Source organism: Lichenostomus cassidix, chromosome 14, assembly GCF_008360975.1.
Source record: "Lichenostomus cassidix isolate B80296 chromosome 14, HeHo_3.0, whole genome shotgun sequence".
Classification (NCBI taxonomy): Eukaryota; Metazoa; Chordata; class Aves; order Passeriformes; family Meliphagidae; genus Lichenostomus; species Lichenostomus cassidix.
This window is the reverse complement of record NC_139495.1, coordinates 3113579-3138076: the sequence shown is the minus strand read 5'-3', so window position 1 is coordinate 3138076 and position 24498 is coordinate 3113579. Positions and strand designations below refer to the sequence as shown.

At 43.8% G+C, this 24498-nt stretch overlaps 1 protein-coding gene across 4 annotated transcripts in view; it reads right to left on the bottom strand.

Moving 5' to 3' along the window:
* Positions 1–22065, bottom strand: part of SMURF1 (SMAD specific E3 ubiquitin protein ligase 1) — a 43607-nt gene extending 21542 nt beyond the window's left edge. For all 4 annotated transcript variants that reach the window (XM_085074494.1, XM_085074495.1, XM_085074496.1 and 1 more), the window contains exon 1: positions 21804–22065. In XM_085074494.1, the coding sequence (XP_084930620.1) occupies positions 21804–21858 (55 nt within the window). In that variant the 5' untranslated portion in view covers positions 21859–22065. The remainder of the gene's footprint in view (positions 1–21803) is intronic.
* Between the last annotated feature and the right edge of the window lie 2433 nt (positions 22066–24498).

The following is a 24498-nucleotide window of genomic DNA, read 5'->3' as shown; positions in this document are numbered from 1 at the left end:
GATCTTGACATAAAATGAAACCAAAGTTATTGCACACCACTGAAAAATGAAAAAGGTTGCAAAGCAGGTCAAATTTGATGCACCCAATAATGGAAATATCTCTGCTAATGCTTCAAAGGCTGCTTAGGTTTTGACTTGTGAAGTTGGAGGTGCCCCAGCAGGACAGTCCCCTGTGTGTGCCAGCTCACAGGCTGGTTTCCACAGCAGAAATCCCACCATACTTAAAAACAGTTTTGGGAAGGCTGCATGGCAAAAATAATGTGCACGAAGTGGAAAAAAACTTCCCAAAAAAAAAAGGAGAAAAAAAGCCAAGATCAGCTATTCACCACACGCTGCTCTAACGCCCCAAAGCTCAAGGCCCACAGTTAAAATCTTTGCTGAATCTGTTATGTGAAATCATGTCTCGTCCAAACAGACCAGTGGATTTTGTGGAAAATACTCTGAATGCCACAAGCCACCCCTTCTGAACTGCCCTGAGGAATGACTCTGCTAACAGTTGTGTTCTCTGCACATAACCTTAAATGAGACTTCACTGCAGATAAGGGCTGGTTTTATTTCTACTACCAGACAACCCATGAAGGTTTTACATGTCTGGTTTTTTTAAGGGTGACAATAATTTATATGTGGATGGGTACCAAAAAATGGGTTTTATGGGAAAGAAAAGATGGCTGAAGTGTGTAAAAGTGCAGTCTCTCTATGGCCAGCCACAACACTAAACTGAAATACACCACTTTATTCACAAATTGCACTTTAAATTGTTACCACAAAAGCCAAGGTTTCTATTCTAGTCATTTTTTTGTTTGCTTTAGGAATACTTTTGGTCTCTCTCTTCGTGTGCTCGAGACTGAAATGAATAAATCCAGACTGCTTTAACTTCTCAGTAACCGAACCTGAACCACTGCAGTGCCTGCGAGCACAAAGAGATAAACAAACCCACAGCCTTCCCTTACATTTGCCAAATAAGCCAATTAGCTGTATGGAACTAATTTCATCCTGACATGCACCCTGAGTGGCCTTCACTAACGATCTCAGCGTTGTGGTGCCAATGAGATTTGCAATCTGAGACACAAGCCAAGCAAAAACCCCCGAGACCCCTCTGACTTCAGGCCCTGCATTCATGCCCTGACACTGGAAGGCTCTGCCTGAACTCATGCTAAACCAGACCTTGACTACCAGATTAAAGCAAGGCTTCATTATAAAACCCTCAATTCTCAAAGAGTTGATACACGAAGCCTTTTTGTGGCCCTTTTGTGTAGGCTGCAGTAAAAATCAAAGCCTCTTTTCAAGGCATGCTCTCCTCGTGGGTTGGAACTTGGCTTCGTGTAGCCAGTTCCAAACACTAGACAACTTTGAAGAGATCTTCAAAAAACCACACACCCAGAAAAAGCCATTTTTATTAGTCCATTAACATGCCATTAAAGAATCTACTTAGCCAGGAATCAAAATTCCATCCTACCTAAGCAGAAACCAGTCACAAATGAGAGGCAGTTCTACTGCAAACAAAACCAAGCTGACAAAACACAAGAGTTTCATCTCCATTCCTAAGAATTACTAAAACTGAAAAATTCTCCAATATTTAAGTCTTCACATACAACTAGCAAGGGCTAACTTAGCCCTCAATGATATAAATCATTGAAAAACCTAGCACAGGGCTGTTGGAAGAACAAGACTCATTAAATTCCCCGTTAACTGAGACTGTGCAATGCAAGACCAGTAAAGCAAGTTTAAAAATTAACTGACTGAGATGTAAAACTTGGAGAAACATTGAAGAGTTATGGAATCAGCTGAAGAACTTTGCTGGGGTAAAAAAGGGTGATCAATAGGAAGCTGAATTAATGTTGATGTACAGAATCTGAGAAAAGCACACAAATCAGAGGTGGGAATAAGCTTATCAACTATTCCTCATACCATACCTCTCTTCTTCCACCTCTGCTCACCCTTAACAAATACCTGAGATAAAGGTTACCCCTCAGATTAAATCTTTCCCTAAATCCCAGATATTGCCTCCATTTTCTTATGATTTTGCAATGCTTCCCTCTAGTCCAGGCCAAGAGCCTTGTCATACTCTCCAGACAGTTCCCTATTTCCTAGATAGCCATAAACCCTGGGTATCCCTGATTGCTTAAGGCTTCCAGACATGTCCTCAGCTCTGAAAGCAGAAGCTGCCCACAGTGTTTATCTGTCCCATGTACCCTCAAATTGCACTTCCATGGGTGCTTTTTTTTTTTTAAGTTTATTTTTAGGGCAAACCTTTTGTAGAGTGCTGTTTCACCACCTCCAGCTAATTGTTCCTCTTGGCCCTGAAGTGCTTTCTCAGCTGCAGGAAATACAGCAGAGATGCTGGGGCAAGAGGGAGACCCTGACTGGTGACACCTCCTCTGTCACCAAGATGCCCTTGGAGCTCTGTCTCCCCTCACGTGCTTCCACCTTCTCTTTGCTGTATCCAAACATGTCCAAAGCACAACCAGTTTCTGTGAGAACTGGAATTTAAGAGCTAAGTCAGTTATTACTATCACCATTTTACAGCCATTCCCAAGAACACCCCATCAATTACACAGCTTTACCAGGAAATATGTTAACAGAACATAATGTAATTTATACCCACTGTATGGTTTCTAAAACTCAGTCTTCCACCCCCACCAATACATCTGCCAGGACCACAGCCAAGAAGGATAATAATTTTGTGAGGAGAGATTTCCCAAATTCAGTCAAGTTCTTGTTTTGTTAAAGTGTCCACAAATGGTCTCCCAATTCTCTGAAAACAAAGGATACACTCAAGCTTCAGCTACAGCATCAGCTTCTGTACACACAGTAAAACACAGGAATATCTGTAAAAACCTCAAAATTGCTGTTAAAACCACACAGAATAATATGCTGTTCTCAGGGCAAATGCAACCTCTTAGCTGAGAGCTAAACAAAACAATTTCAATGTAAAAATTCCTGCTGGAAACACAAAATGGACTTTTCATTTACTCCACACTTCACTGTGCAAGTTGTAGTTACTGAGATCAACACAGCTCTGGAATTCTTCCCTTATTCAATCTCTTGCATCTCTAACCACGTGCACTTGCATTGAATAATTCATATTTCCAAGCAAGTGGTGTCTATCCAGACAGACTTATCTGCACGCCTTGCACATTCTTGTGCTCACACTTTGGATCAGACACAACGAGAGCTGTGCGACATCATCACCAAAATAAAGTTAAAAACACACCAGGAAACTATGTGGCTCAATTTTCTTAAATTGCGTTACAAGTAAGGAATAAATCCATGCTGAAATCTCAATACTTTGCTTTTACAGTTACCCAAGCACTGCAAAAGCATCTGGAAAAAAATTCCTAAAGCATGAAAAACATGTTCCTCCACCCACATGCACTCATAACTCAGATTCCAAATGAAATTTTACTAAGATCGCCAGAAATATTTCATACTTTTAACACCATGGAGTTTTCAAAGCATCTTTTTCAAATACCTACAAATGTCAGCACCTAACGGGACTATGTTCTCCTCCCAACATTGCTCCCAACAGGTCCCAGGCAGAGCTGGGGATTGAGTTTAAGCCCAGCCCTAATCCCAGAGTCCCAGCAGCAGAAGGTCCTCTCCAGGAATTCTGTCCAAATGCTCAGATGTATGAATTTGTTTCCCTGGAAAATGTGAGCCGAACAACAGCAGATTAAAAATCAAATATAGAAAATAAACCCTGAACGCTTTAAATATTGCTGAGGCATAAATTAGGTATGAAATAGTTGACACTCCTGTAGCGGAGAACAGTGCCTGTGCTCAGTCAGCATTTCAGGGAGGTGTGTTTCATTTAAGGTGTCTCTGATCTCCACTTTCAGAAGTTCAAGGTATAAAGCCCTGAACGCCTCATTTTCATTACCAAAAAGAAGACTAGAAGGACTCTCCCATGCAGCTGATCATTTGCTTACTAATTCAGTACATAAAAGGCTTTTCCAATAAATATTATGTTCACTGTAAAACACAGAAATTTAGATTCTCCTTCTTCCCAGATATTCTCCATGGGGCTACCCAGACCACTACTACAACTGCATGTTTTATAAGCAGTTTGTGAGATTCGAGTTACAAGTACATTTCTGTACTAACAGCAGTGTGTTTTCCCCCACAAAACACCATCCAATTAATGGACTTCGAACTTTTTACAAGCCATTCATTTCCTAATTCCGTGAGGAAAACCTGCACAACTGCTCTCTGCTGGTTTATAACGGAGGAGAAAGTGCAGACCAAGAGACCAAAACCAGAAGCAACACATTTGCGGGTGCTTACCAGGGCACTTCAATTAGTAGAAAGCACAAGCACTCACACCAATTAAACCAAATCCAGCCTTGGGGTTCTGTCCATGGAGCAAAACAGCTTTGAAATGTCAGGAACACAACACACAACTTTTGTGCTTTCTAACCCATTACTATCTCCAGCTCAAGATATAAATGTTGCCTTGCCTCAGAGGATCTGGTTGTTATGCAGAAAGGAGTCTGACCTGCTGCTGCAGAACACGTGAAACCTGTGAAAGAAGAAACCTTGGTACAGAAAATCTTGGCAAAGTTTGAGTAGATACAGCCAAGCAAGAGTTCAATAGAAACACTGAATTTTTGTCTAACAGTAAAAAGTCTGCAACTTCCAAGCTAAAATGAAGCAGATTTCTCAGTTTAAAACATAAAACATATGTTTTGTATCTCCAAAGAGTGGCTGGTATTTACATTCCTTCACATACAGGTAGTGTCAGTATTTCAACAAAGCAATTTGAATGTTAAGCACTATTGTAAAGGAGGAAAAAATGTAATTTAACACATTCTCAATCTCAATTTAAAACTGAGATTTGTTTTTCCAGACAAAAACAGTTTTTGACTTCTTTGATATCTTATTGCAATTAAATAAGGTATAAAATCAACTTTAAAAGGAAAAAAGTTTCCAATGGGGGTACTTTAATAAACAGTGCAAAATTAATGTCTGGTTTTCATCAAGTGCTAAGTAGACTGCTCAAAAGCAAGAACATTGTTATTTAAAAAATGAATGGCGTTAAGTTATGTGTAAGTTATAAACTATGTAAACTATTAGTTCATCCCATGAGGGCTTAAATGTAGCAGTAGAAGAGCTGTAGTTAAACAATCCACATGGAACATTGCCTTAGTGCTCAATATACAAGTTTGGCTCTGGGCTGCTCAATTCAGTGTTCAACTGAAGCTTCCTTGAGAACCAAGAACAGGAAGCTGGCAAGGGAATTACTCCAGTGACCCAGCATGCTGCTGATGTTGAGATTAACTTCCAGCAAAATGAAGAAGAATCCCCATTTTAAAAACATTGAAAATACAAACCAACAAATTTTGCCAGAGTAATTTTTAGAAGTCATAAATAAAAGTATAAAACACTGATGACCACTGTGGTCACAATATTCAAGAATCCACGTTTCTTCATTCATATTGAAACACTGAATGAAGAATTTTCAATAGAGAAATTCCACATGAAAATTTAGCCTATGGACTACTACACATACAGAAAGAAGAAACCTCAGGAACAGCACAGTGGACTTAAATTGTTTCACTATAACCCAGACTAATTTTGCATTTCTTTAATAACTGGAAATCTTGTAACAAGCAGTTGCTCAAAATCTATCGCAAAGAATGACACTTACCAAGCACCTCTTCTGGCACTACTAACTTCAGTAACTGCTACCAGAACAAATTCCACCAGGTACTGGATGACTTCTCAAGAGGCACAGTCAACACCCCAAATTTTTTTGCAAGTAAATGCAAAGCATTCTTTCTTTCAAGTATGGCATCAGCACCCTATCACTGCTTTACCACCACATACCTCAGGTTAACAAATGCCTCAGAAACTTTCCCTGATTTGCAGCACATCTCGCTGTTTTCCACGCTCAGATTTGAACTGAGGTACGCCGAGTGCTTTTTGGCATGTTTGGATAGAAACATAAAAAGCCTCAAGTCTTGTCATGTAAAGCTTTTCAAAGCCATGGGCCTCACTGCCAAAGAAAGTTTTTTATGCTCTTACAACTTTTGCCTTCCTTATTCTCAGATCTGCTGTTTGCTTTGCGGTCAGGATGGTAACAAACACATGAGATGGAGCAGCTCTTTTCTGAACTGACCCAGAGCGAGCTCTGACTTAAAAATCAGGGCAGTGAAAGTCCACATTCAGTGAAGAGTTAAGAGAGCACAAAAGCCCAGAGCCATGAGTTCATTTTGTTCTAGGCTACTTAGAGAGGGGCAAGCCAAAAACTGAACCAGCTGGAATTCATTCCGAAGTACTTCTTTCTTCCCAGAGCTCCCTGGGCTGTCGTTATCAACCTGAGGATAACAAACATATGGATCATCAAGATGGAGTTGGTGCTGGAAAGAGGTGGCAGAGCCTAATGGCCCATAATAAATGAAGTCTTGATCCTAACTTGGATCTTAGTACTGAGGTAGAAATGCTTTTAATGTCTTAGGGGGAAAACTGCCCACACTAGATGGAATTAAACATTCCACTGACTTCTCTTCTTGATGGTTTCCTTGTTACCAGCTTTTGCACACATCTATTTTTGTCTTCATTACCATTCCATATTCAAATTATATCTATCAGATTCCAAATGATTCAAGGGGCATGTGCAAAAAAATAGGAAAAATGACACCTTGACCATCTAGGTAAAATTTAAAAAAATAATTCAGGCTGATTAAGTGCTGAGCTACAAAATGGAACAATTACTTAAATTTCCTATACAAAAGCTAAAATAAAAGTGCGAAGTTTAAAAACAGGAAGGGAGAAGAAAAATTGTGCTCACCCAAATTAAATTCTTGGCATCATTTCTCATTTTGAATAAGGTACATCAGCTGTTTTACAATATTGTTCTTAACTCCTGGAAATTTGTTCAATCTCCAGTAGCTTGTGATTATTCAGCCCATTATAATCCCTCTCGACATCCACTCAAGAGGTTACAAATCTCTCTCCACTGTGTGTGTGTCTATTTTTTAATTTGGTCAGAGAACTCAGCTCAAGCCCTCCTTGTTTACAAATGAAAAACCCAAGGAAGCCCCACATTTTAGAGGGCACTAAAGCTAAAAGGTGAGCAGCCACCTGGACACCTGCCAGGGAATCAGCTTGTCTGGGTTTATTAGCCTGGGCCTTGTGCCAGCCCTGCTGAACTACGGGGGGGACATGGGGAGGTGACAGCAGTGGCACTGGGGAAGGAGAGGGACTGTGAATGGATGTACAGGAATAAGGAAGCTGTGGCAGAGGGGAAGGAGAACGGGACACAAATGAGGCTTGTTCCAAAAAAAGACTGCAATTACAGAGGTATTAATAGCTTTGTGAAGCCAAATTTTTATCATTTGTTCACCTACTTTTGTTCTTTTATTAACCCTGGGACTGAATCATTGTTTTCTTCTACAGGACATTTGTCCAGCTGTTGCAGAGAAAACACCCCTATGTAACAAACTTTCCAAGGAATTAGTATGAAAGCTTTTTACGCAGAGGAAGAAAATCTGATTTAATAACCAGCCCCATTTAAAAACTACAATGACAGAATGATGTGTAAGAGACTTTTTTTGGTTCTGCCATTGTTACAGGATAAGTCTTGTCTGCAAGAAGCACGTAGACACCCTGCCTCCAATCCACCTAATCACCTATTAGTCACACAAGTGGTGAATTCCTAAAAGCACTTTGGCCCGGGCCGTGCAAACGCTGGATGAACTGAGTTACATCAGTTCTCATCTGATTTCCTGGCAATGAGCTGCACGTGACTGCTGCTGTGCCTGAGGAAATGTGGGTCAATCCGTGTGTGTCCCGGTGCTGAATGTGAACGCTCTCGAGGGACAAGCAGCACTGTGACTCAGGAGCACCGGGCTGGCAGGAAGATTACTGCTGCTCCGTGCTGGGGCATTCACACGGCACTGCCCATCCTCTGCAATGAGATCTCGGAGCAGTCCAGAACTCCCTCAGCAAAATGCTCCATCCAAAGTGTTCAAATGATGTAGAAGGCTGTCAGGCACATGGCACGATAGCAGCCGCTAGAAGGAATTGTCTTCCTTCAGAAGTAATTAATCACCCGTTGTGTTTGGGTATAAACACCCGGATCTAACAGCCGTGTGTCTCTCAGCTGAGCAGCAGTGAGATGGACAATCACACACTGCTGCTGTTTCAGAGCTGGGGGCCTGGAGACAGAGAACTCCTCCCAGGACATGCCCTAGCTGGATGTGGTTAACCAATAACTTCATGGTAGCACCCCCTTCTTCCAAACCTGATCACCTATTAGTATCAAAGTTCAGCAGATCCATCTTATATCCGTGTTATCCCTCTCTCACACAAGCAAAGCCACCCTCTTCACTTTAGGTATTTTAAGCAAAATGTCTCATTCTTGCGTGACCTAAGGGAGGCACAAAACTGGGAGCTGAATGGCACCAAACAAGACTCCGTGAAAAGAAGGCTTTTATTCTGAATAAAGCTGTATCAGCCTATGTGTTACTCCCTTGTTCTAATCATATAGGCCAGCATCTATTTAAACTGCCAAGCTAATGACTTCAAATTTGATCAATAGTCTCTGTTTATTCAGCCAAGTGCTACTGACAGTCACCAGGGATGAACAACAAAACAAACACACTGGTCAGAGCCAATCCGTGGTTGAGCAAGAAAATCCAATCCATGGCAGCAAATGCCCTTCGATTGGATGGGGAGGTGAGGAGGGAGGTATGTTGCCCACGGACACAGACATTGTCCCTCTCCTCTGTGCCCACAAAACATTTATCCACATGATTCTGCTAACAGCCAACTCGTGAGCTTGGTGAACTCAAGCAGAATTAACATCACAGATACAGAGTGGCTCCAACTCTTATCGTGTGCCGCTGTAGCTATGCTAAAGTATTTCCATTTGTTGTCAGATTAAGCATGGCAGGACATGACAACAAAAAGAGGATGTTGCTAAGCCTTTGGACCATAAGCAGTGACTTCCCTCGTTGTCACCATATCCAATACAGAAGGAAATTTCCTTTGGAGAAGCTTCAAGAAAGACTGGAATAATCTTCTTGAAAGCAGGACAAAAAAGTCCCTGACTGCATCTCCAGCCAAAGGAGGCTAGGAATGTTTTAGCTACAAACTGGCTGCAGAGAACAAAATAAAAATAGATTCTTTCAAAACAAACAAACATTTTCATTGCAAAATCAGTTTCTCAACAGTGGCTTAACAATAATGTATGTGGACCTTCCTCCCATGGGCAATTTTGATTAACAACTTGCAAACTACTCACTAAAGGAGCCTCCCTTTCAAATCCCAAGTGAATCCATAGTCACAAAGACTGGGATCTGGGTGAAAATGTTTTAGTGCATTATTCTAACCAGGATGTTTGGTCACAATTTTCTCAACATTATACATTCATCACTTTGCCTGTCAACAGCACCTGTTTGCTATTTTCCTTGCACAAAGTGTCAGCATCCATTACATCAATAAATTACAATCCCACTGCTGCTCTGAGATACCTTGATCAAAGGTATTACATAAATAAACTGGAGCTTGAAGAAAAAAATATGATGCCTCTTCCTATAAAACCTTAATGCATATTCAGACACAGGATTTTATGCAAGTGACACCACTCGGTTGCAGGAGCCTGCAAAAAAAAGAATAAAAAGAAAGTTCTCTTAAAGAAAAAGTTCTTTATCAAGTTACTATATTAGCACATCCAAAGCCCAGAATTTAACATCTAAAAAACCCAATACATGAGGACAGCCGGTTCACTCAAAGCCTAAGATGTTTGCTTTCCACTTTAAATTGATTAAATAGATTGAATACATTACATTTCGCATGGATGGTTAACAGTGCTAATATTCCAGATAAAATGAAATGTTGTATGAGGAAAATTCTCACTAGGGCTACCTCCCCCTGGATATATTCCTTGCTCTCACAGTAATTTAGTATAACGGAGGCCTAACAATTTCACTGAACAGGATTACAAAAACAGCTCTTCACAGTTCATGGCACAGAAGCTCCCAGAAATATCTCTTTCCTCACTACCTTCTCCACACAGGGAATGCACTTGAAAAACAGGCTGACACTTGCTTTGTGGGAATCATAAAATAATATGATGTTGTTTGCTTTGTTTTTATGAAGAAGGTGCTTCTTGTTTATCAAATAGTTGAGATATTAAAAGCCAGCCTTTTATTTGCATTCATATCACCGAGAGGACTCGCACACCTTGGAATCGGATATTGTCCAAGCACTGAATGACAAACTACTGATAAAACCAAAAGGGAGCAAATTTTAATAAAAAATTTTCACGAGAGAAAAACCTTTAAACACCATTTCACTCCTTACTCCAATAAGCTATGTGGCACTAATTTGAAGTGATAGTCCTGTTCTTTTAATTAAAAAATGCCAGTAGGAGGTTGATGCAGTGGCTGGTGCTGGAAGCGATGTGCTCGCAGGGCGCAGCCGAAGCTTTGTGTGAGGAATTAAGGCACAATTTCAGCTGGGTGAAAAGGCAAAAGAAAACCCCTAAATCCAAACAAACATATAGGGAGTGTTATTACAGGTGCTTGATAAAGCCATCTGGATGTTTGCCTCAGAGAATGTCGGTATATTCTGTGGTGAAAAAAAACCAACAAAAAACCAAAACACTCTCACTGTAGTTCATGAATCTTGGTTTGCCTATAGGTGTGTGGGACTTAATTCATATATATGTCTCTCCCCTTCCTACCTCAGAGCTCCTCTCCCACATCTCCCCTGCACACAGGTTTGGGTCCAGGACCACTCTGCCAGACCATGGGAGGGTGGATTTGCTCTCCCAGGCTCCTCATCTCCATGAGTCTTGAGCCTTGGTATGCTTAACATCTCTCCCTTTATCAAATTTGACTGAAGTCAGATGAAAAGCCAAAAATTAGTTAGAGGAGAATGACAGGTGAGATCCCTTTTCAGCCTGGTAATTTTTCAGTCTGGAAAAAAAGATTAAGCTTGTCCTGTAAGTTTATCCATCAGCCTGATGGTCAAATAAGGCAGCACTTTTTCCTGAAATGCGTAGACAGCTTCCACATTCCAGGTTTCACTGCTGATTTGTGAAATACCAAAAGCCTAAAAAACTGATTAATCTAGAAGAAATCCCCACAAAAAATATTTGCTGGATCATTTTCCCCCCAGTCTTGCAACATCTTAATTCCAACAGCCCAGAGGAGGCTGGTAACCACATCCAGGACATAAAAGAAGAGCTCTACATCAGCATCTGGGAACATGACAATGCTTAAAACCAGTGGCTGCTCCTCCTGATACAGCCTCTCTGGGGAAGGAACATCCCAGAAACAAGCAGGACATTTTGCCTTTACTTGGCATATGGAGCAGCAAAGAGAAGTCAGTTTATCCAAAAGCCTCTGGTATATTTACTCACCACTCCTACAATGACTATTTCAATCACGTTTACACTACCAGCATCATCTCAAACATCACAGATAAATCTGTTTTCTTCAGCTGTTTCAAAGTCTGTTTTCTCTCTGCACACTTGTAGGATTTGCATCCTAAGGCAATGAGAAAAAAACCTGTTACTACTTTCCAACTGGGCTTTATTTTCTTCCCCCCCCCAAAATCAAAAATAGCTCTCATCTACGTTCTAGTTCAATTTGGAAGTAGCACATGCAGACTTGATAAGCATCCTGCAAAGGAAATGCCTTGAATTGCAGACTACTTACAACACATTTTCCCAAGCAACTTTTTATAAATCCCATTTGATGGCTGGTTTGCTAATTTCTATTGAAACTTATCAAAACATTGTTTGTAACAACTCAAATTACTTCTGTGATTGCACAAATTATAAGAATTATAGAAGGAATTACTGTGACTGGAAGTCCAAGCTGCTGGGTTCTACTGAAGTGTTATTCACCCCGTTACCAGCCAGACCTGGAACTCCGAGGAGGTATTTTATTTTAAACTAAAGAACACAACACTGAAAAGCACCTATTTACGTGTTTCTTCTGTTTGCCAAAGTCTCCTTCTAGAGCTGGTGACAGCACAATTATTGGAGCAGATTCCATTCCCCTAAGCAGACCCAGGGGTTGCAGGACAGAGTCAGGCTGCCTGGCTGTCTCACATACAGCTCGACAAATGAGCACACACACATTAATTAACACATCTTGAAAGAAGTCTATTAACATTACATTCCCTAAAAATCTCGGAAAGAGGAATAGAAGATGTAGGTGCTTCCATTATGGGACATTAGCTGCACACATAGCATGCTGTATTTTAGTTAATTACTGCTCAATATGCAGAAGTCATTCTTACAAAGAGCCAGACACTTTCTCCTACAGCCTGGGCTTTTCCAGAGGTAAATTTAATGTTGCTTTATTGAATGAATGACAGGATCTCTGGGAAAAGATGCAAAGGCATAGATTTAAATCCGAGTGTGGTTACATCACAGAATTTGGTTATATCACAAAATTACCAAGTTGTATAAAGTCATTAAAGCCTGAGTTCAGCATTGAAGCCCTTCTCTGATTCCAGAACATTCAGAGGCTGATGGAACCATGCTGGGTTTCAAACAGTTGAACCATTCTCTGGCACCTACTGGCCTCCCCAACTTCACTTCTGCCTTTTCACCTCATCTCACCTTATTTCACCACTCATCTGTGCATGGGGGACCTCAGCACAAATATTTTCACTCTGGTTAAAAACCATTTCAGGGGTGGGTTAAATGCATCAGCCGATCACAGCATAGAAATGCTTTATGTAAGGGATAGCTGGGAGATGAAAAATTAGATACACAGCAATTCCCTGCCAATACCAAAAGCCACAACATTTCAGGCATTATTTTTTTTTTTCACCAAGCCATTTCTGCTCTCTCTGATCTGCTCAGTAGGGTATTTACAGACATATGAGATATGAACATGCCCACTGCAGTACTTAATGCGGCCATTACCTGTCTGCAGATGTTTTTAAGAAAGAGATACGAGAGACACTGCTCGGAATTCCTTGGAATATAAAGCACTGAAGTAAATATCACTTCAAGAGCCCAGAAAATTCACCCAATTTCTCTTTCAAAGGCTGACATCAGACCTTTAGCTTACGCTCACCCACTCAGTTGCAAAATCAAAGTTTACCAAATGTAACAGATTCTCTTCCCATTAACATTAAAGAAGCCCTTTCAACAATGAGGTATCTGCTAATTAGACTTACACCTGTAAAATATGATATTTTAATTCTGACTTGAAGTTCCTACATGGTTATACAAATGTCTGCACATGGGAAAGGAACCAAAACACATCAGCTGCAAGGATGAAGAACAAGGATTCCCTGGGAAGTGCATCAATCACTGCAAGCCTGAATCAAATTGAAATTCCTCATTTTTCTAAATTCTGCACTTGAGTAGTCAAATTATGTTAAAGCAGCAATACAATCCATACACTCAGTTCATTTGCAGTCTGGAGTTTTGGGGGTTTTTTCCCTTTTGCTCTTCAGGAAAACAGAGCATTTGTATTTCTAAAGATGTTTCCTTTCCAATAAACTTTTCAGGTCATACACCCCATGTACTAAAGAATGTAGAAACACTGACCACAGGGACTGAATTTTCTGCTGCAATGTCCGGTTGGCTTTGGGGTGCAACACAGACCAAATCCGGCGTGTGAGAAAGAGAGGTCACGGCCATGAAAAAAAAAAGTCCAGACTGACGTGAGGAGTTGCCAAAATAAATAAATTATTTTCCAATATAAATAAAAAAGGCAACTATCTTCAGTGTTTCAACCTTTTTTTTTTCAGAAGAAAAAGTCAAAGGAGAGCTTTTAATATTATCCTGGAAACATCAGGGAGATAAATTAGAAGCCTAGAATTTAACACATGCAAATTGAATTAGCTATTTTGTGACGTGAACAAGATATGGAAACTTTAAATTGATAAATACATAACCATTTTATTTTAGTCTAATTATTAGAGGAAATGGGCAGATATTTAAGGAAGACAAAGCTGTAAACGTATTAAAAGGTAAAAAAACCCGCTATTTTTCCTAATTCACTCATCCAAAAATGCCATTTTACTGCAAATAATGAAACATATTTAGAAAGATCTCATCAACTTGGAGGAAAAAAGATTGAATCCTATCAAAAATATTTCTTTTCCTGCTACTGGTTACCAATGAAAGCAAACACTCCCGCAAGAGAAGGATAATAACCAGGTTATGTATGAAAGGAAAAGAAACAGATTTTATTTTCTTCAGCAGAGCTTCTTCATAATAGGTTGGGAAAGAAACATCCACCATTCAAACAAACCAGCCACGGGTAAAACTGCACGTTAGTGAGGACATTCAGGGACACTCAGCACTCCTGGAGTACAACAGGCAGTGGTCAATAATCCTTGCAGTCGATAGCGTGGTTTAACACTGCCCTTCATCCCCAAACTGCTGTACAGCCTCAGGAATCAGGACCCCGAGTGTAACATGGGAAGCTGTTACAAACGTCCAATTCCACAGGATTTTCCGTCGTTTCTTACGCTTTAGGATTATGAGCTTAACCCATTTGAACTGCTCCATCACACAAGAGCCAAGGCACAGGGCTTGGCTGTGCTCACCAGGCCGTGCTGCTGGAGCTGCTGCTGTGCCAAGGGCAATTCCCTCCAGCTGTGGCGAGGTGAGCACAGCTGGAACGGCTGCCTGCAGCACCGCGAGCTCACTGCAGGGATTGTGCATTATTTTTCCATTACTCCCAAACAATAATGGATTGTTTTACCCACAAACAGATGAACAAACCTTCCATTTAAATACTTGCTGTTAAATTGTATTAGTATGCGGAATAGTGCCCATATCCTCCAAAAAAAACCCAGGGAAGAGGATTTTTTCCGGGGGAGGGGAAGACGAGTAAAGCAGGCTCTGCCAGCTTTATCTATCTATGCTGGGAATTGGGTAGCCTTGGGGATTTTTGCCTGCTGTGCTTAGTGTCCTTGACAACAAGCCAGTTTGAGTTTTGGCCTTTAACTTGACAAAAATGACTTACTGAAGAGGAAGGCATCAAGCTATTACAGCCCTGTGGAGAGATTCTTTCTGAAACAGCATGGATGCTTACTCTGCCAATTCAACTAGAGCATCATCAGATTTATCATCCTACACCCCCAAATATTCACCATGTAGCTGCCAGTTCATAAAAGAGTATGTCATAGAAAAAGTTTCAGCTTTTATTCTATGTCCTCCCATTATATTTTATGACTTTCACAGACATGGAAAACTGTAAAATATCCCCAGGGATCCCCTCTCACAAATTACTGAATTTCCCCTTAAACACATGTGAAAGGAAGTTTAAAAACATGTAGCATCTTCATGCTGATGGACTCACTAACTCATTTAGCAAACCTACATGCAGCTTTCTTCTTTTATCACATTAATACTTAGATAATTAATTTTAAATTGAGATACACACACTTGCTGTGTGCTTCAAGAAACCACTAAAGTATCTTCTGTTTTTCTCTCCCAAAAACTCCCAACACGTGCACACACCTGAGCTTTTCAGTGCTCAGCATCTTAGTCTAATCCTTGAGCTAGATTTACACAGGGAAGCTGAGTTTGCACTGAAGCAGCTGAAGTGTGAGCACAGGTTTTCCTCTGCCAGCTTCTCCACGGCAGGTGACAAATTTTTGGCAATGGGGGTCAGCAGACCAAGAAGGAGATAACATCTTGAGTTACTGCAGCAGTATTGCAGGAACTCATTTGTAAGCATCTGAGACATCACAAAGGGAGAGCAGCAGCTTCCTCACCACCAGCCATAATACAAGTGCTCCATGTCAACCACCCGCAGGCTTAACTGCAGTTTTGCCAACAGACATGGTAGAGAATGGGAGGAGATATCAAGGTGAAAAGAGCTAAAAGTGGATCAACTGTGGTGCTGTCCTCACAAAGGTACCCTGGGATGGCAAAGCATCAAGGACCATAGTGAGACCCATGAAGACATTCCCTAAAAGCTGAGCAGATCCACAACACAATGGTTGTCAACAAGTACCTCGAGACTCAAGATCGCATTGACTCCTCTCTGCCCTGGCAACTGTTGGTACAGGAAAGAACAAACCACTTGCAGTAACAATTTATTTCACTCTGGGAGAATAAATCAGCATCTGTTTCCATTAAAAACATGAAAGTATCAACACTCTTAGTGATATTCCAGACTTTAATCCTTCTCATAGTAATATTTTGACTATTTTCAGAGGAATAACAAAGAAAGAAGACTCAATTCCGAACTTAAGGAAAAAGATGGCAGATGAAATGTCTCTTCCAGCCTCCTTTTTTAATTTTCTCTTCACTTAAAAGTCTTAAATGAATTGCTCTGCTGGGTACAGACCTAAACTCACACCCAACTGATTTAACCACATCTTGTCCCAACCACTCTGCTCTACCCTGCTGCCTCCACCAAGACAGCCCAAACCAACAGAGCAGTGAGTAGTTGATTCACGAACCATAAATAGCAGCAAGTAATCCAACCAGATTAATCCAGCTCTAAGCATGGCAACTGGACTGGCTTCAAGGTGGGCAGCAATCCAGGTAAACCTCCAAAAACCACACACTTGGATGGTATTCCCATGGTATAGTTCTCCATTCTGTGACCCACCAAGCAAACCTCCAGCCAGCTCAGAAACAACCAAGGAGGCTTGTTGATCTTTATTTACAGTGGCAATTTTGCTGTCAGTAAAATCCCTCTACAAGCACATAGAACATCGTGGTGTAAGAGCAGCTTCCTCACTGAGAAATTCAACACTGCTTGTATTTCCCCAGAACTGATGATTAATTTTGAAACACAAACAGAAAGGATGATGCTACTAAATTTTAGAAATGTGATAAAGCTGTTTCAAGAAACAGATGAGAAAGCTGTTCTTAGACTGGTGGGCAGCATGGAATAAAAAAGAAATCATGAACTGCACAACCACATCCCAAATTGCATTTCTTTATATGAAGACATTCAATTTGACAAAAGAAAGTTTCAAGTCAGGAATAAAGTAGTTATTGTTTCTACTTTCCCTGCCTGAGGGGGATATTCAAACAAACTCCTTTTGGTGATTTAATTTACTTCCACCAGGACAATGGTGCTGGCACAGCCTTGACTTACTGGGAGAAACAGAAAAGGAGACTTGCTCCCCATAGCCTGCCCAGAGGAAAAGGCTGCTCTTTGGATTCCCACTCTGGCAGCCCCAAAATGTCAGCTGGCCAACTGCAAAGGCTGCACTCTCTCTTCCTCTCGTGAAAGATTTTTTTTTTTAAATGTCCCCAGAGTTATATGCCCCAAGCTTCTTTGCCATCTCGATCCGTAGGGCTCTGAACAGCTGCAAATTTACCTTCACCAAAACGCTGCTGCTTCCCAAGGCAAATGGGGAAGGGAGGCAGAGGGAGATTAAGTGCCTCGCTCAGCATCACACAGGAAATCTGCGGCCAAGCTCTGTGCTGAGCTCCAGCCCTGTGCTCCAATCACAGCCTGGCCGCTGCTCCCAGCAGACGTGGGGAAGAGAAAATCCTTACGAGAAGAAAATAACGAGACGCGGATTTCGACACACTCCCAGATTACCACACGAAAAAAATTTGGAACTACCCAACTGCTGCTTCCCACTGTGTCCCCCATGGCACAAAGCTGGCTCGATATTAAATACCAACTGCCAGGGAGGCTGGGATGTGCAGCCAGCTCTTCCTGCCCCAGTGCTCTTCACCTGGAACCTGTGGTGATACTCAAGCACAAAACTACAGCCAGCCCAGGATGTATTACCATATCTGACTGGGAAATTCCTACATAGATATTCATTGTTCCTGAACACGGGACAGAAAAGTGTACAGGTCACCAATATTAGTGTTACCATTGATCAGTCAGTTAACTCTGCTGCACTGATCGATACATTAGTCATGAAAGGCAAACAAAACATGCTGACATTTGGGACATGCTTTAGCCTGTGCCATCGTAACAATCCTAAGTGAATATCGCTCTAATGACAACATGATGTTTTATCTTCTACTTGAAGTCACTGTATTCTTTTATGGATTCCTTGAATTACAAATGCAGAAAGTCCCAAAGCCATGCATTTACCAGCTACCAACCAGCCAGGCTTTGTGGCTGGGGCTTCCCTAAACTGGCTGACTACAGTGAGCTGGAAGTGAGTGCAGGATACTCATCTGTGTCACTTCTTCCCTATTCCCCTTTCTTTGCCGCTGCTAAGCACCACCACCTTCCCTACAGGAAGCAAACTTATCACCTCCAAACTCCCTCTGGCTCTTCCCTCACCTCACAGCAACCACCTGCTTCATCATCATCTTCCTCACTCCTCCCCAGTGCTTCTGACACTGCACTTTCTTACTCCTCACACCAGGGTGGATTTTTACCTACACCCACCTTCCAAAATTGCCACCAAAAGCAGCTCAGCACCTTTCCAGGCCAGGTTTTCCAAGGAGAATTTGAGGACTCCAAACCACAGTGAACTGAGGTGCTTGGAGAAAATTATTTGGATCCTCCTGTTACACCAACTCCAACTTCTCTGTTAAAGAAACTGTTTTGCCATCAGTCCTCAACATGGTCATCTGACCATGTACATGAGATCCTCCCCCTTCCTGCTCCAGCTAGGAAGTGATCCATAAAGCTTTGCTCAGTTCCATGATGGCCCCAGAAGCCAGCCAGCTGAGACCCTGCTGAAAAAGCCAGAACTGACAAAGCCAGAACCCAATTTGCAGATTTTTTTTGTAGAAACATTCCATGATTAGTCCATTTCTTCCTGGCCTTTGCCTACAAGCTACCCGGAACAGGGTGTCTCCGATACCCAGCACAACATGACTGCAGCTTTCACCAGTACTTGTGGGTGATACAAGTGTGAGCAAGGCGTGTGTAAGCCTTGGAGATGATGAACCCTTTGGAACTTCCCCAAGGAGCAGCAGCAAACAAAGGCTTCAGAGAAGGGACATGTGCTCTGTGAAGGTCCCCTGGCCTGTGGATCTTGTTCCTCCCTGACCCTGCAGACCCTGAGCACATTTGGCAAGGACATGCACTCACAGGATGACTTGATTTTCCCATCCTTGCGCTGGCAATTCCGCCGCTGCTGTGCTGCCCTGATGACAGCACAGATAGAAAAGATCACAGATTGAACAGGAAGTTTTCTCTTACTTTGCCTAGAACTGTTGCAAGGGGCAAGAGACAAGGCCAGAGTATCTCTGGCTCTTGCATCACCAGCTGGGGTGAAGGCTTTAGGGGAAATAAGAGGTGAAACTGAGATATGACAAGAGATTAGCATATTTGAGATCCACAGGACACAATGTCATTTTAACCTTTCATGCAACTCATTGTTCCATTGAGGTTTTTAGTATTTCTGCACACGATGCATTATTTGCCATTTTATTTCATTACAATTTGCATCAGGCTAGGACTGACATCATTCTGTATAAGCTGGGAGATCAATTCTGGTAATCATCAGAGGATCAAGAACTTTTAGATATATTCACATAAATAACCCCAACATTCTGCTAACACAAATACCTTTCCAACAGATGAGGAAAAAATTGTCTTAAAAAAAAATCACAAGATATTCAACCACTTTTCCCTTCCCATTCACCCAGTGACACTCACAGGCATCCTCAGCCTAAGTGGTATTTACACTGCTATTTTCAGTACTGCAAAACTTAAATAGAGCCTAATCACAGGAAACACAATGCAGGTAGTAAATCATAATCAACTAGGCCCTCTGTCTTGATTTAAATGTGCTCAAATCTCCCAATAGCCAAAGAGATGAGAAAACAACAGCCAGGCTGGCTGCAGCTATTTGAAACAGGTAAGTCAGCACCCCAGCCCCAGCCAAGCCAAGAACTCAGCATTGCCCAACAATTCCAGAGCTAAACCTCTCCCAGAGAAATTTATTTGTTGATTAAATACAGCAATTTTTGTCACACCACCCAGGTTTCCTGCTCGTAAAAACAGAAGATGTGTTTGAGCAAGCAGGAGATTTCTTCAAGACAGTTAAAAAATGGAGAGTAATAAAAAATAAATCTACCAAGTTGCTCAATAAACTGAAACTTCAGTCTCTTCCAGGAAGCATTCCCAGCTCAGAGAAAAGACTAGTGTATGCTAAAAGCAAAAAAGCATTTTGCTGCAGCATTCAGCCTTTAAAATTAAACCAAACAGCTTCTCTCTGTTATTTAAATTATCTCCTCCAGCTCAGAAGGGCTATGACCATGGCCTAAGTTACTTAACTCACATTTTTATTGACTGACTTGCATAAAAATAAGCCACATTAAGGACTGAGCTGACATTTGGTATACATCACCACAAAACTCATTTCAGATCAAACATCATTCATACAACCTAAAAATATTTCCAGCCTTCCTTCATCCAAGAAAAGGATTTTCAGATTTACATTATCCTCACAAACTTTGGCCTTCTGAAGCACAAGCAGTGCAGAATCAAAGGATTAAAAGAGCACCAGGACTTTTATTTTCTGATTATCTGCCTCTGAGTGTGTTATGTGCCAGGAGCAAGTTAACCTGTAACTGCAGTTTAACCAGCACCGTTTTCTCATTATTTGCCAATGTTTTCTGCACTCACACACAGAGGATCCCTCACCAGGGATCAATTCTGGTCACTCAGAGCAGCACTGTGGCTTCTCCAGCCCAAGTGACCTCCAAGCATCCACTTGTTGCCTTTGAAAGACTGGACTGGACTTTATTTTTAAATAATTCACACAGCAGTCTCGACAAGCAGGAACTGTGTCTCTTCCTATTAAAGAAGCAGGCTCGGCATCGAGCAGAGCAGCTTCCAAAAGACTTAATCCAGATCTTTCAAGGTCCAACATAAATTGGTTTATCCATCCATGAACCCTCCAGAAGCCTCACACGGAGGCAGGACAGACACAGCTCAGGGTGTCACCTCCTGCACGGGGAAGGAACTTCCAAAGCTGAATGGCACAATGTGCCAGGTGAGAACAAGTTGTGAGGAAGGAGGGAAAATTAAAAAAACACACTAAAAAAAAAAATCCAGCTAAAAGAAACTAAATGGGTATTTTCTCATTAGCAAGTGAGTTATCCTCCTTGGCACACAGGAGGTTGGGGGGGTTGTTAATTAAAGTGAAGTAAGGCAAATTGTGAAAGGCTTTGCTGAAAGCCAGGCTGTGGGAGAGGTGGCCCTGGGAATCCTCCTGGGAAAGGGGGAGAGGAGACCCCATGAAGGGGTAGGGTGGTCTGGAAGGGAGCAGCACAGGGATACCTCCATGGGGGAGAGAAGAGGAAACCCAGAGAAAGGGGTGGGAAGGGGGAAAGGTGTCACAGGGATGCCCACAGACAGGGAAGGTGCAGAAGAGACCCCAGAAGGGGCTGGGAGGGGGAAGGAGATCACAGAGACTCCCACAAATGGGTAGAGTGTAGGAGAGAGTTATCAACAGCGATCTCCCCATTGGGAGAGTGCAGAAGGGAGCCCAGGAAGGGTCAGGATGCTGGAGGGGCTGGTGGCTGTCACCTTCAATGGGAAAAGGTGCAGGAAAGACCCCAGGAAGGAGCAGCGTGCCCTGACCTGACAGTAACGAGAGGCAGACAGTGACAAACCCCCGCCCTGCCCAAACTGATGTCACCCCAAAGGGGTTCAAGCACCCCACGCCGGAGGGGCGGGAAAAAATAGAAATAAACGAAAGCGCGGAGAGGCTCCGTCGGGCCACGGAGGTGGAAGCGGAACTGAAAAGCGGTGGATAAAAGTTCAGCAAGGCAGGGAGCTCGGGCCCGGCCGGCCCTCCCCTCACGGCCAGGCCGGGGAGGGGGCGAAGCGCCAGGCGAGGGGAGGGGAGGGGAGAGGACCCCGGGCCCAGCCGCGGCTGTGCGGCCACAGCACACGGAGCCGCCGCCGCCCCGTTACCTGTGAGGCGGATCTTGATGCTGGATCCGTTCCGGCGGGTACCGGGATTCGACATCGCGCCTGCAGGAGGAGGAGGAGAAGAGGAGGAGGCGGCGGCGGCGCCGTGCTCAACCGGCGGCCCCGCGCACCCCCGCCATGCGAGCCCGCCCGCTCCTCACGATGCCGGGGATCCCCGGGCCCGCGTTCCGGCGGCCGCCGCAGGCTCTGCGCCCTCAGCCCCCTCAGCCGCCGCCGCCGCCGACGCGCCCGCCCGGCCCGGCCCGGCCGCGGAGAACCGTGGCCACGCCCCCGCCACGCCCCCGCGCACGGCGGAGGGCGGTGACGTCAGCGCGCAGAGCGGCGTGGCCGCGGCCGGACGCCATGAGGAGAAGGTCGGAGGAGGGAAGGTCGGGGTATGGCGCATGCGCAGGAGGAGCTAGGGGGGCGCCCCCTGGCGAGGGGAGAGGGAACAGGGGAATGAGGAATGAGGAGTGGGATGGGGGAACAGGGGAATAGAGCAGAATAGCAGCGGGGTGGGGGAAAAAGGGGGGAATAGGAGTGCCTCGGGCTGTCTTGGGGTGAAAAGGGGTGGCTGCAGGTGAATAGGGGCAAATAGAGGTGCCTGGGTTGAATAGGTGTTGTCAACAGTCGAACGGGGGTGACATGGGGGTGACTAGGGACTGTCACAGTGGCATGGAACATGTATGGGGGGATATTCTGGGTGACATGGAAGGTGTGCAGGGGTGCCTGCAGGTGGCATAGGGGTGTCAAGGTGTCTTAATTTGGGGCAAACACGTCACCCTAAGCACTAGCAGTGCCTTTTCCATCTCCAGAACTGATGCATCACCTTCTCACTCTCTACAACTCCCTGACAGGAGGGTGCAGCCAGGTGGGGAATGGTCTCCAACACGAGACAACGTGACAACACGAAGGTAACAGCCCCAAGGTGTGCCAGGGTTGGAGATAGCTGCCATATCCCCTCCCCTGGGAGAAGGGGGTTCCTGCAGTGCCCCAGAGCCAAAATTTCCGTTGTGGCTGCTGCTGGAGCCTGGGGCTGGCAGGGAGCAGGGGAGGGCAGCTCCCCTGGGCCAGGCAAGCAGCTGCCTGCAGGTCTCTCACACACCCACACAGCAGCCTTGGTGATCCTTCAGGCTCAGTTCTCCAGCTGCCACAGGAGACAGGAGACAGCAGCCACCTCCTAACGCCCTTTCTAAGGGGGGCACGTTGTCCTCACCCCTGCCTTTAGGACAATATTGTATTGTTAATTACAGACACAAGGAAGGAAAGGAGGAGCTCTGGGGCCACGGCTCTGTGTAACACCATCTACTGCACCTTTAGGTCCAGCACATGCAGGAAAAAGAATAAAAAAAATATTTCCCATTTCTCCTTTTATCCTGCGTATTTTAATCAGAGCATCAGTAAAGATCAGCTGTAAGGGTCAGCCCTGTCTGGCCATGGGAAAAGCCACCTGGGATGCTCCTCACAGGATCACAATCCAAAGTCAAGGCAGCCACACAGGTTCCAGCTCTGTCTCTGTTTACACTGAGGAAACAGATCCATTTTACCCAGGGAGATGTGGCCCTTCCCAGGTGGCCCATCAGCCCTGGACGCAGTGGGAAGCACACACAGCCCAGCCAGCACCACCCCTGTTAATAATCCACATGTCCCCAATCCCTGTGCATGTTCAGGCATTGCTTTATCATGTTTTTAAGTCCACAGAAGCACTTTGCATTTCATCAGATCCCAGCATTTTAATAATAAATAAATGATACTCAGCCCTGGTACCCACAGCTGGAGCTGCACAGCTCCTCCCAGAGCACAGAGTTTACTACCAACTCCCTTTTCCCTGGGTGGCCTGCAGGAGAAATGCATAAATCCTCTGATGAACAGATGCAGGGCAGAGGGAGAGTCTCTGCTTCCTGAAGAGGAGATTTTCCCTTTAGATTAAGCTGCCTGTCACCTCACCTCCCACTGCACCTGAGGAAGCAAAGCCCTGAGCCCACCCAGGGTCATTTTGAAGAGCCAAACCCCACCCCAAAGCAGGGAGGAAAAGCTGCTCCCTCATCTTGCCCCGAGCAAAGCTTCTGAGATGCTTCAAGGCCCAGGGAACAAAGGGTTGGGGAAGGGTCTGCTGGGAACCATCAACACTGCAAGGATGGAGCAATGTCCAGCAGCTTTTTGTGAGCCCACAGCACAAAACCTTTGTGCCATGGACTCAACTCCATCCTCACCTTCTGCTGGAGACCACACTTGGAGGGCTTGGAGAGAGGGAGGACAAGGGGCAGGGACACACCATGGAAACCTGAAATACAGGTCCCTGGAATTAAAGGGCAGAGCCAGATCAATGGGCTCCAGGCTGGTGGATGGCAACAGGGAAGCTGCAGCAGAGGTGAATCATTCCTCCTGCACTACCTTCAACAACTTTCCTTTCAAATGACCAGAATTTACTCAGCAGCTCCCACATCCACACTCCAATGCTTCCAGGTGAAGTAACACAGCTAGGACACTGACCCACCTTCCCGTGGCTCATCTCCTGCTCTGCTCAAAGCATCTCCTTTCACACAGAGGTGATGCTGCCTGCAGAAGGGTGAAACACTTCTCTAATAGCTTTTCAGAGCTACTTCAGCCACTCCAAGTCAAGCCTAGAAGTTTCAGCACAAGGATTGGGTGGTAAGATGCTGCTCTCCAGCAGTTTAATGTACTCAGTTTTTACCCA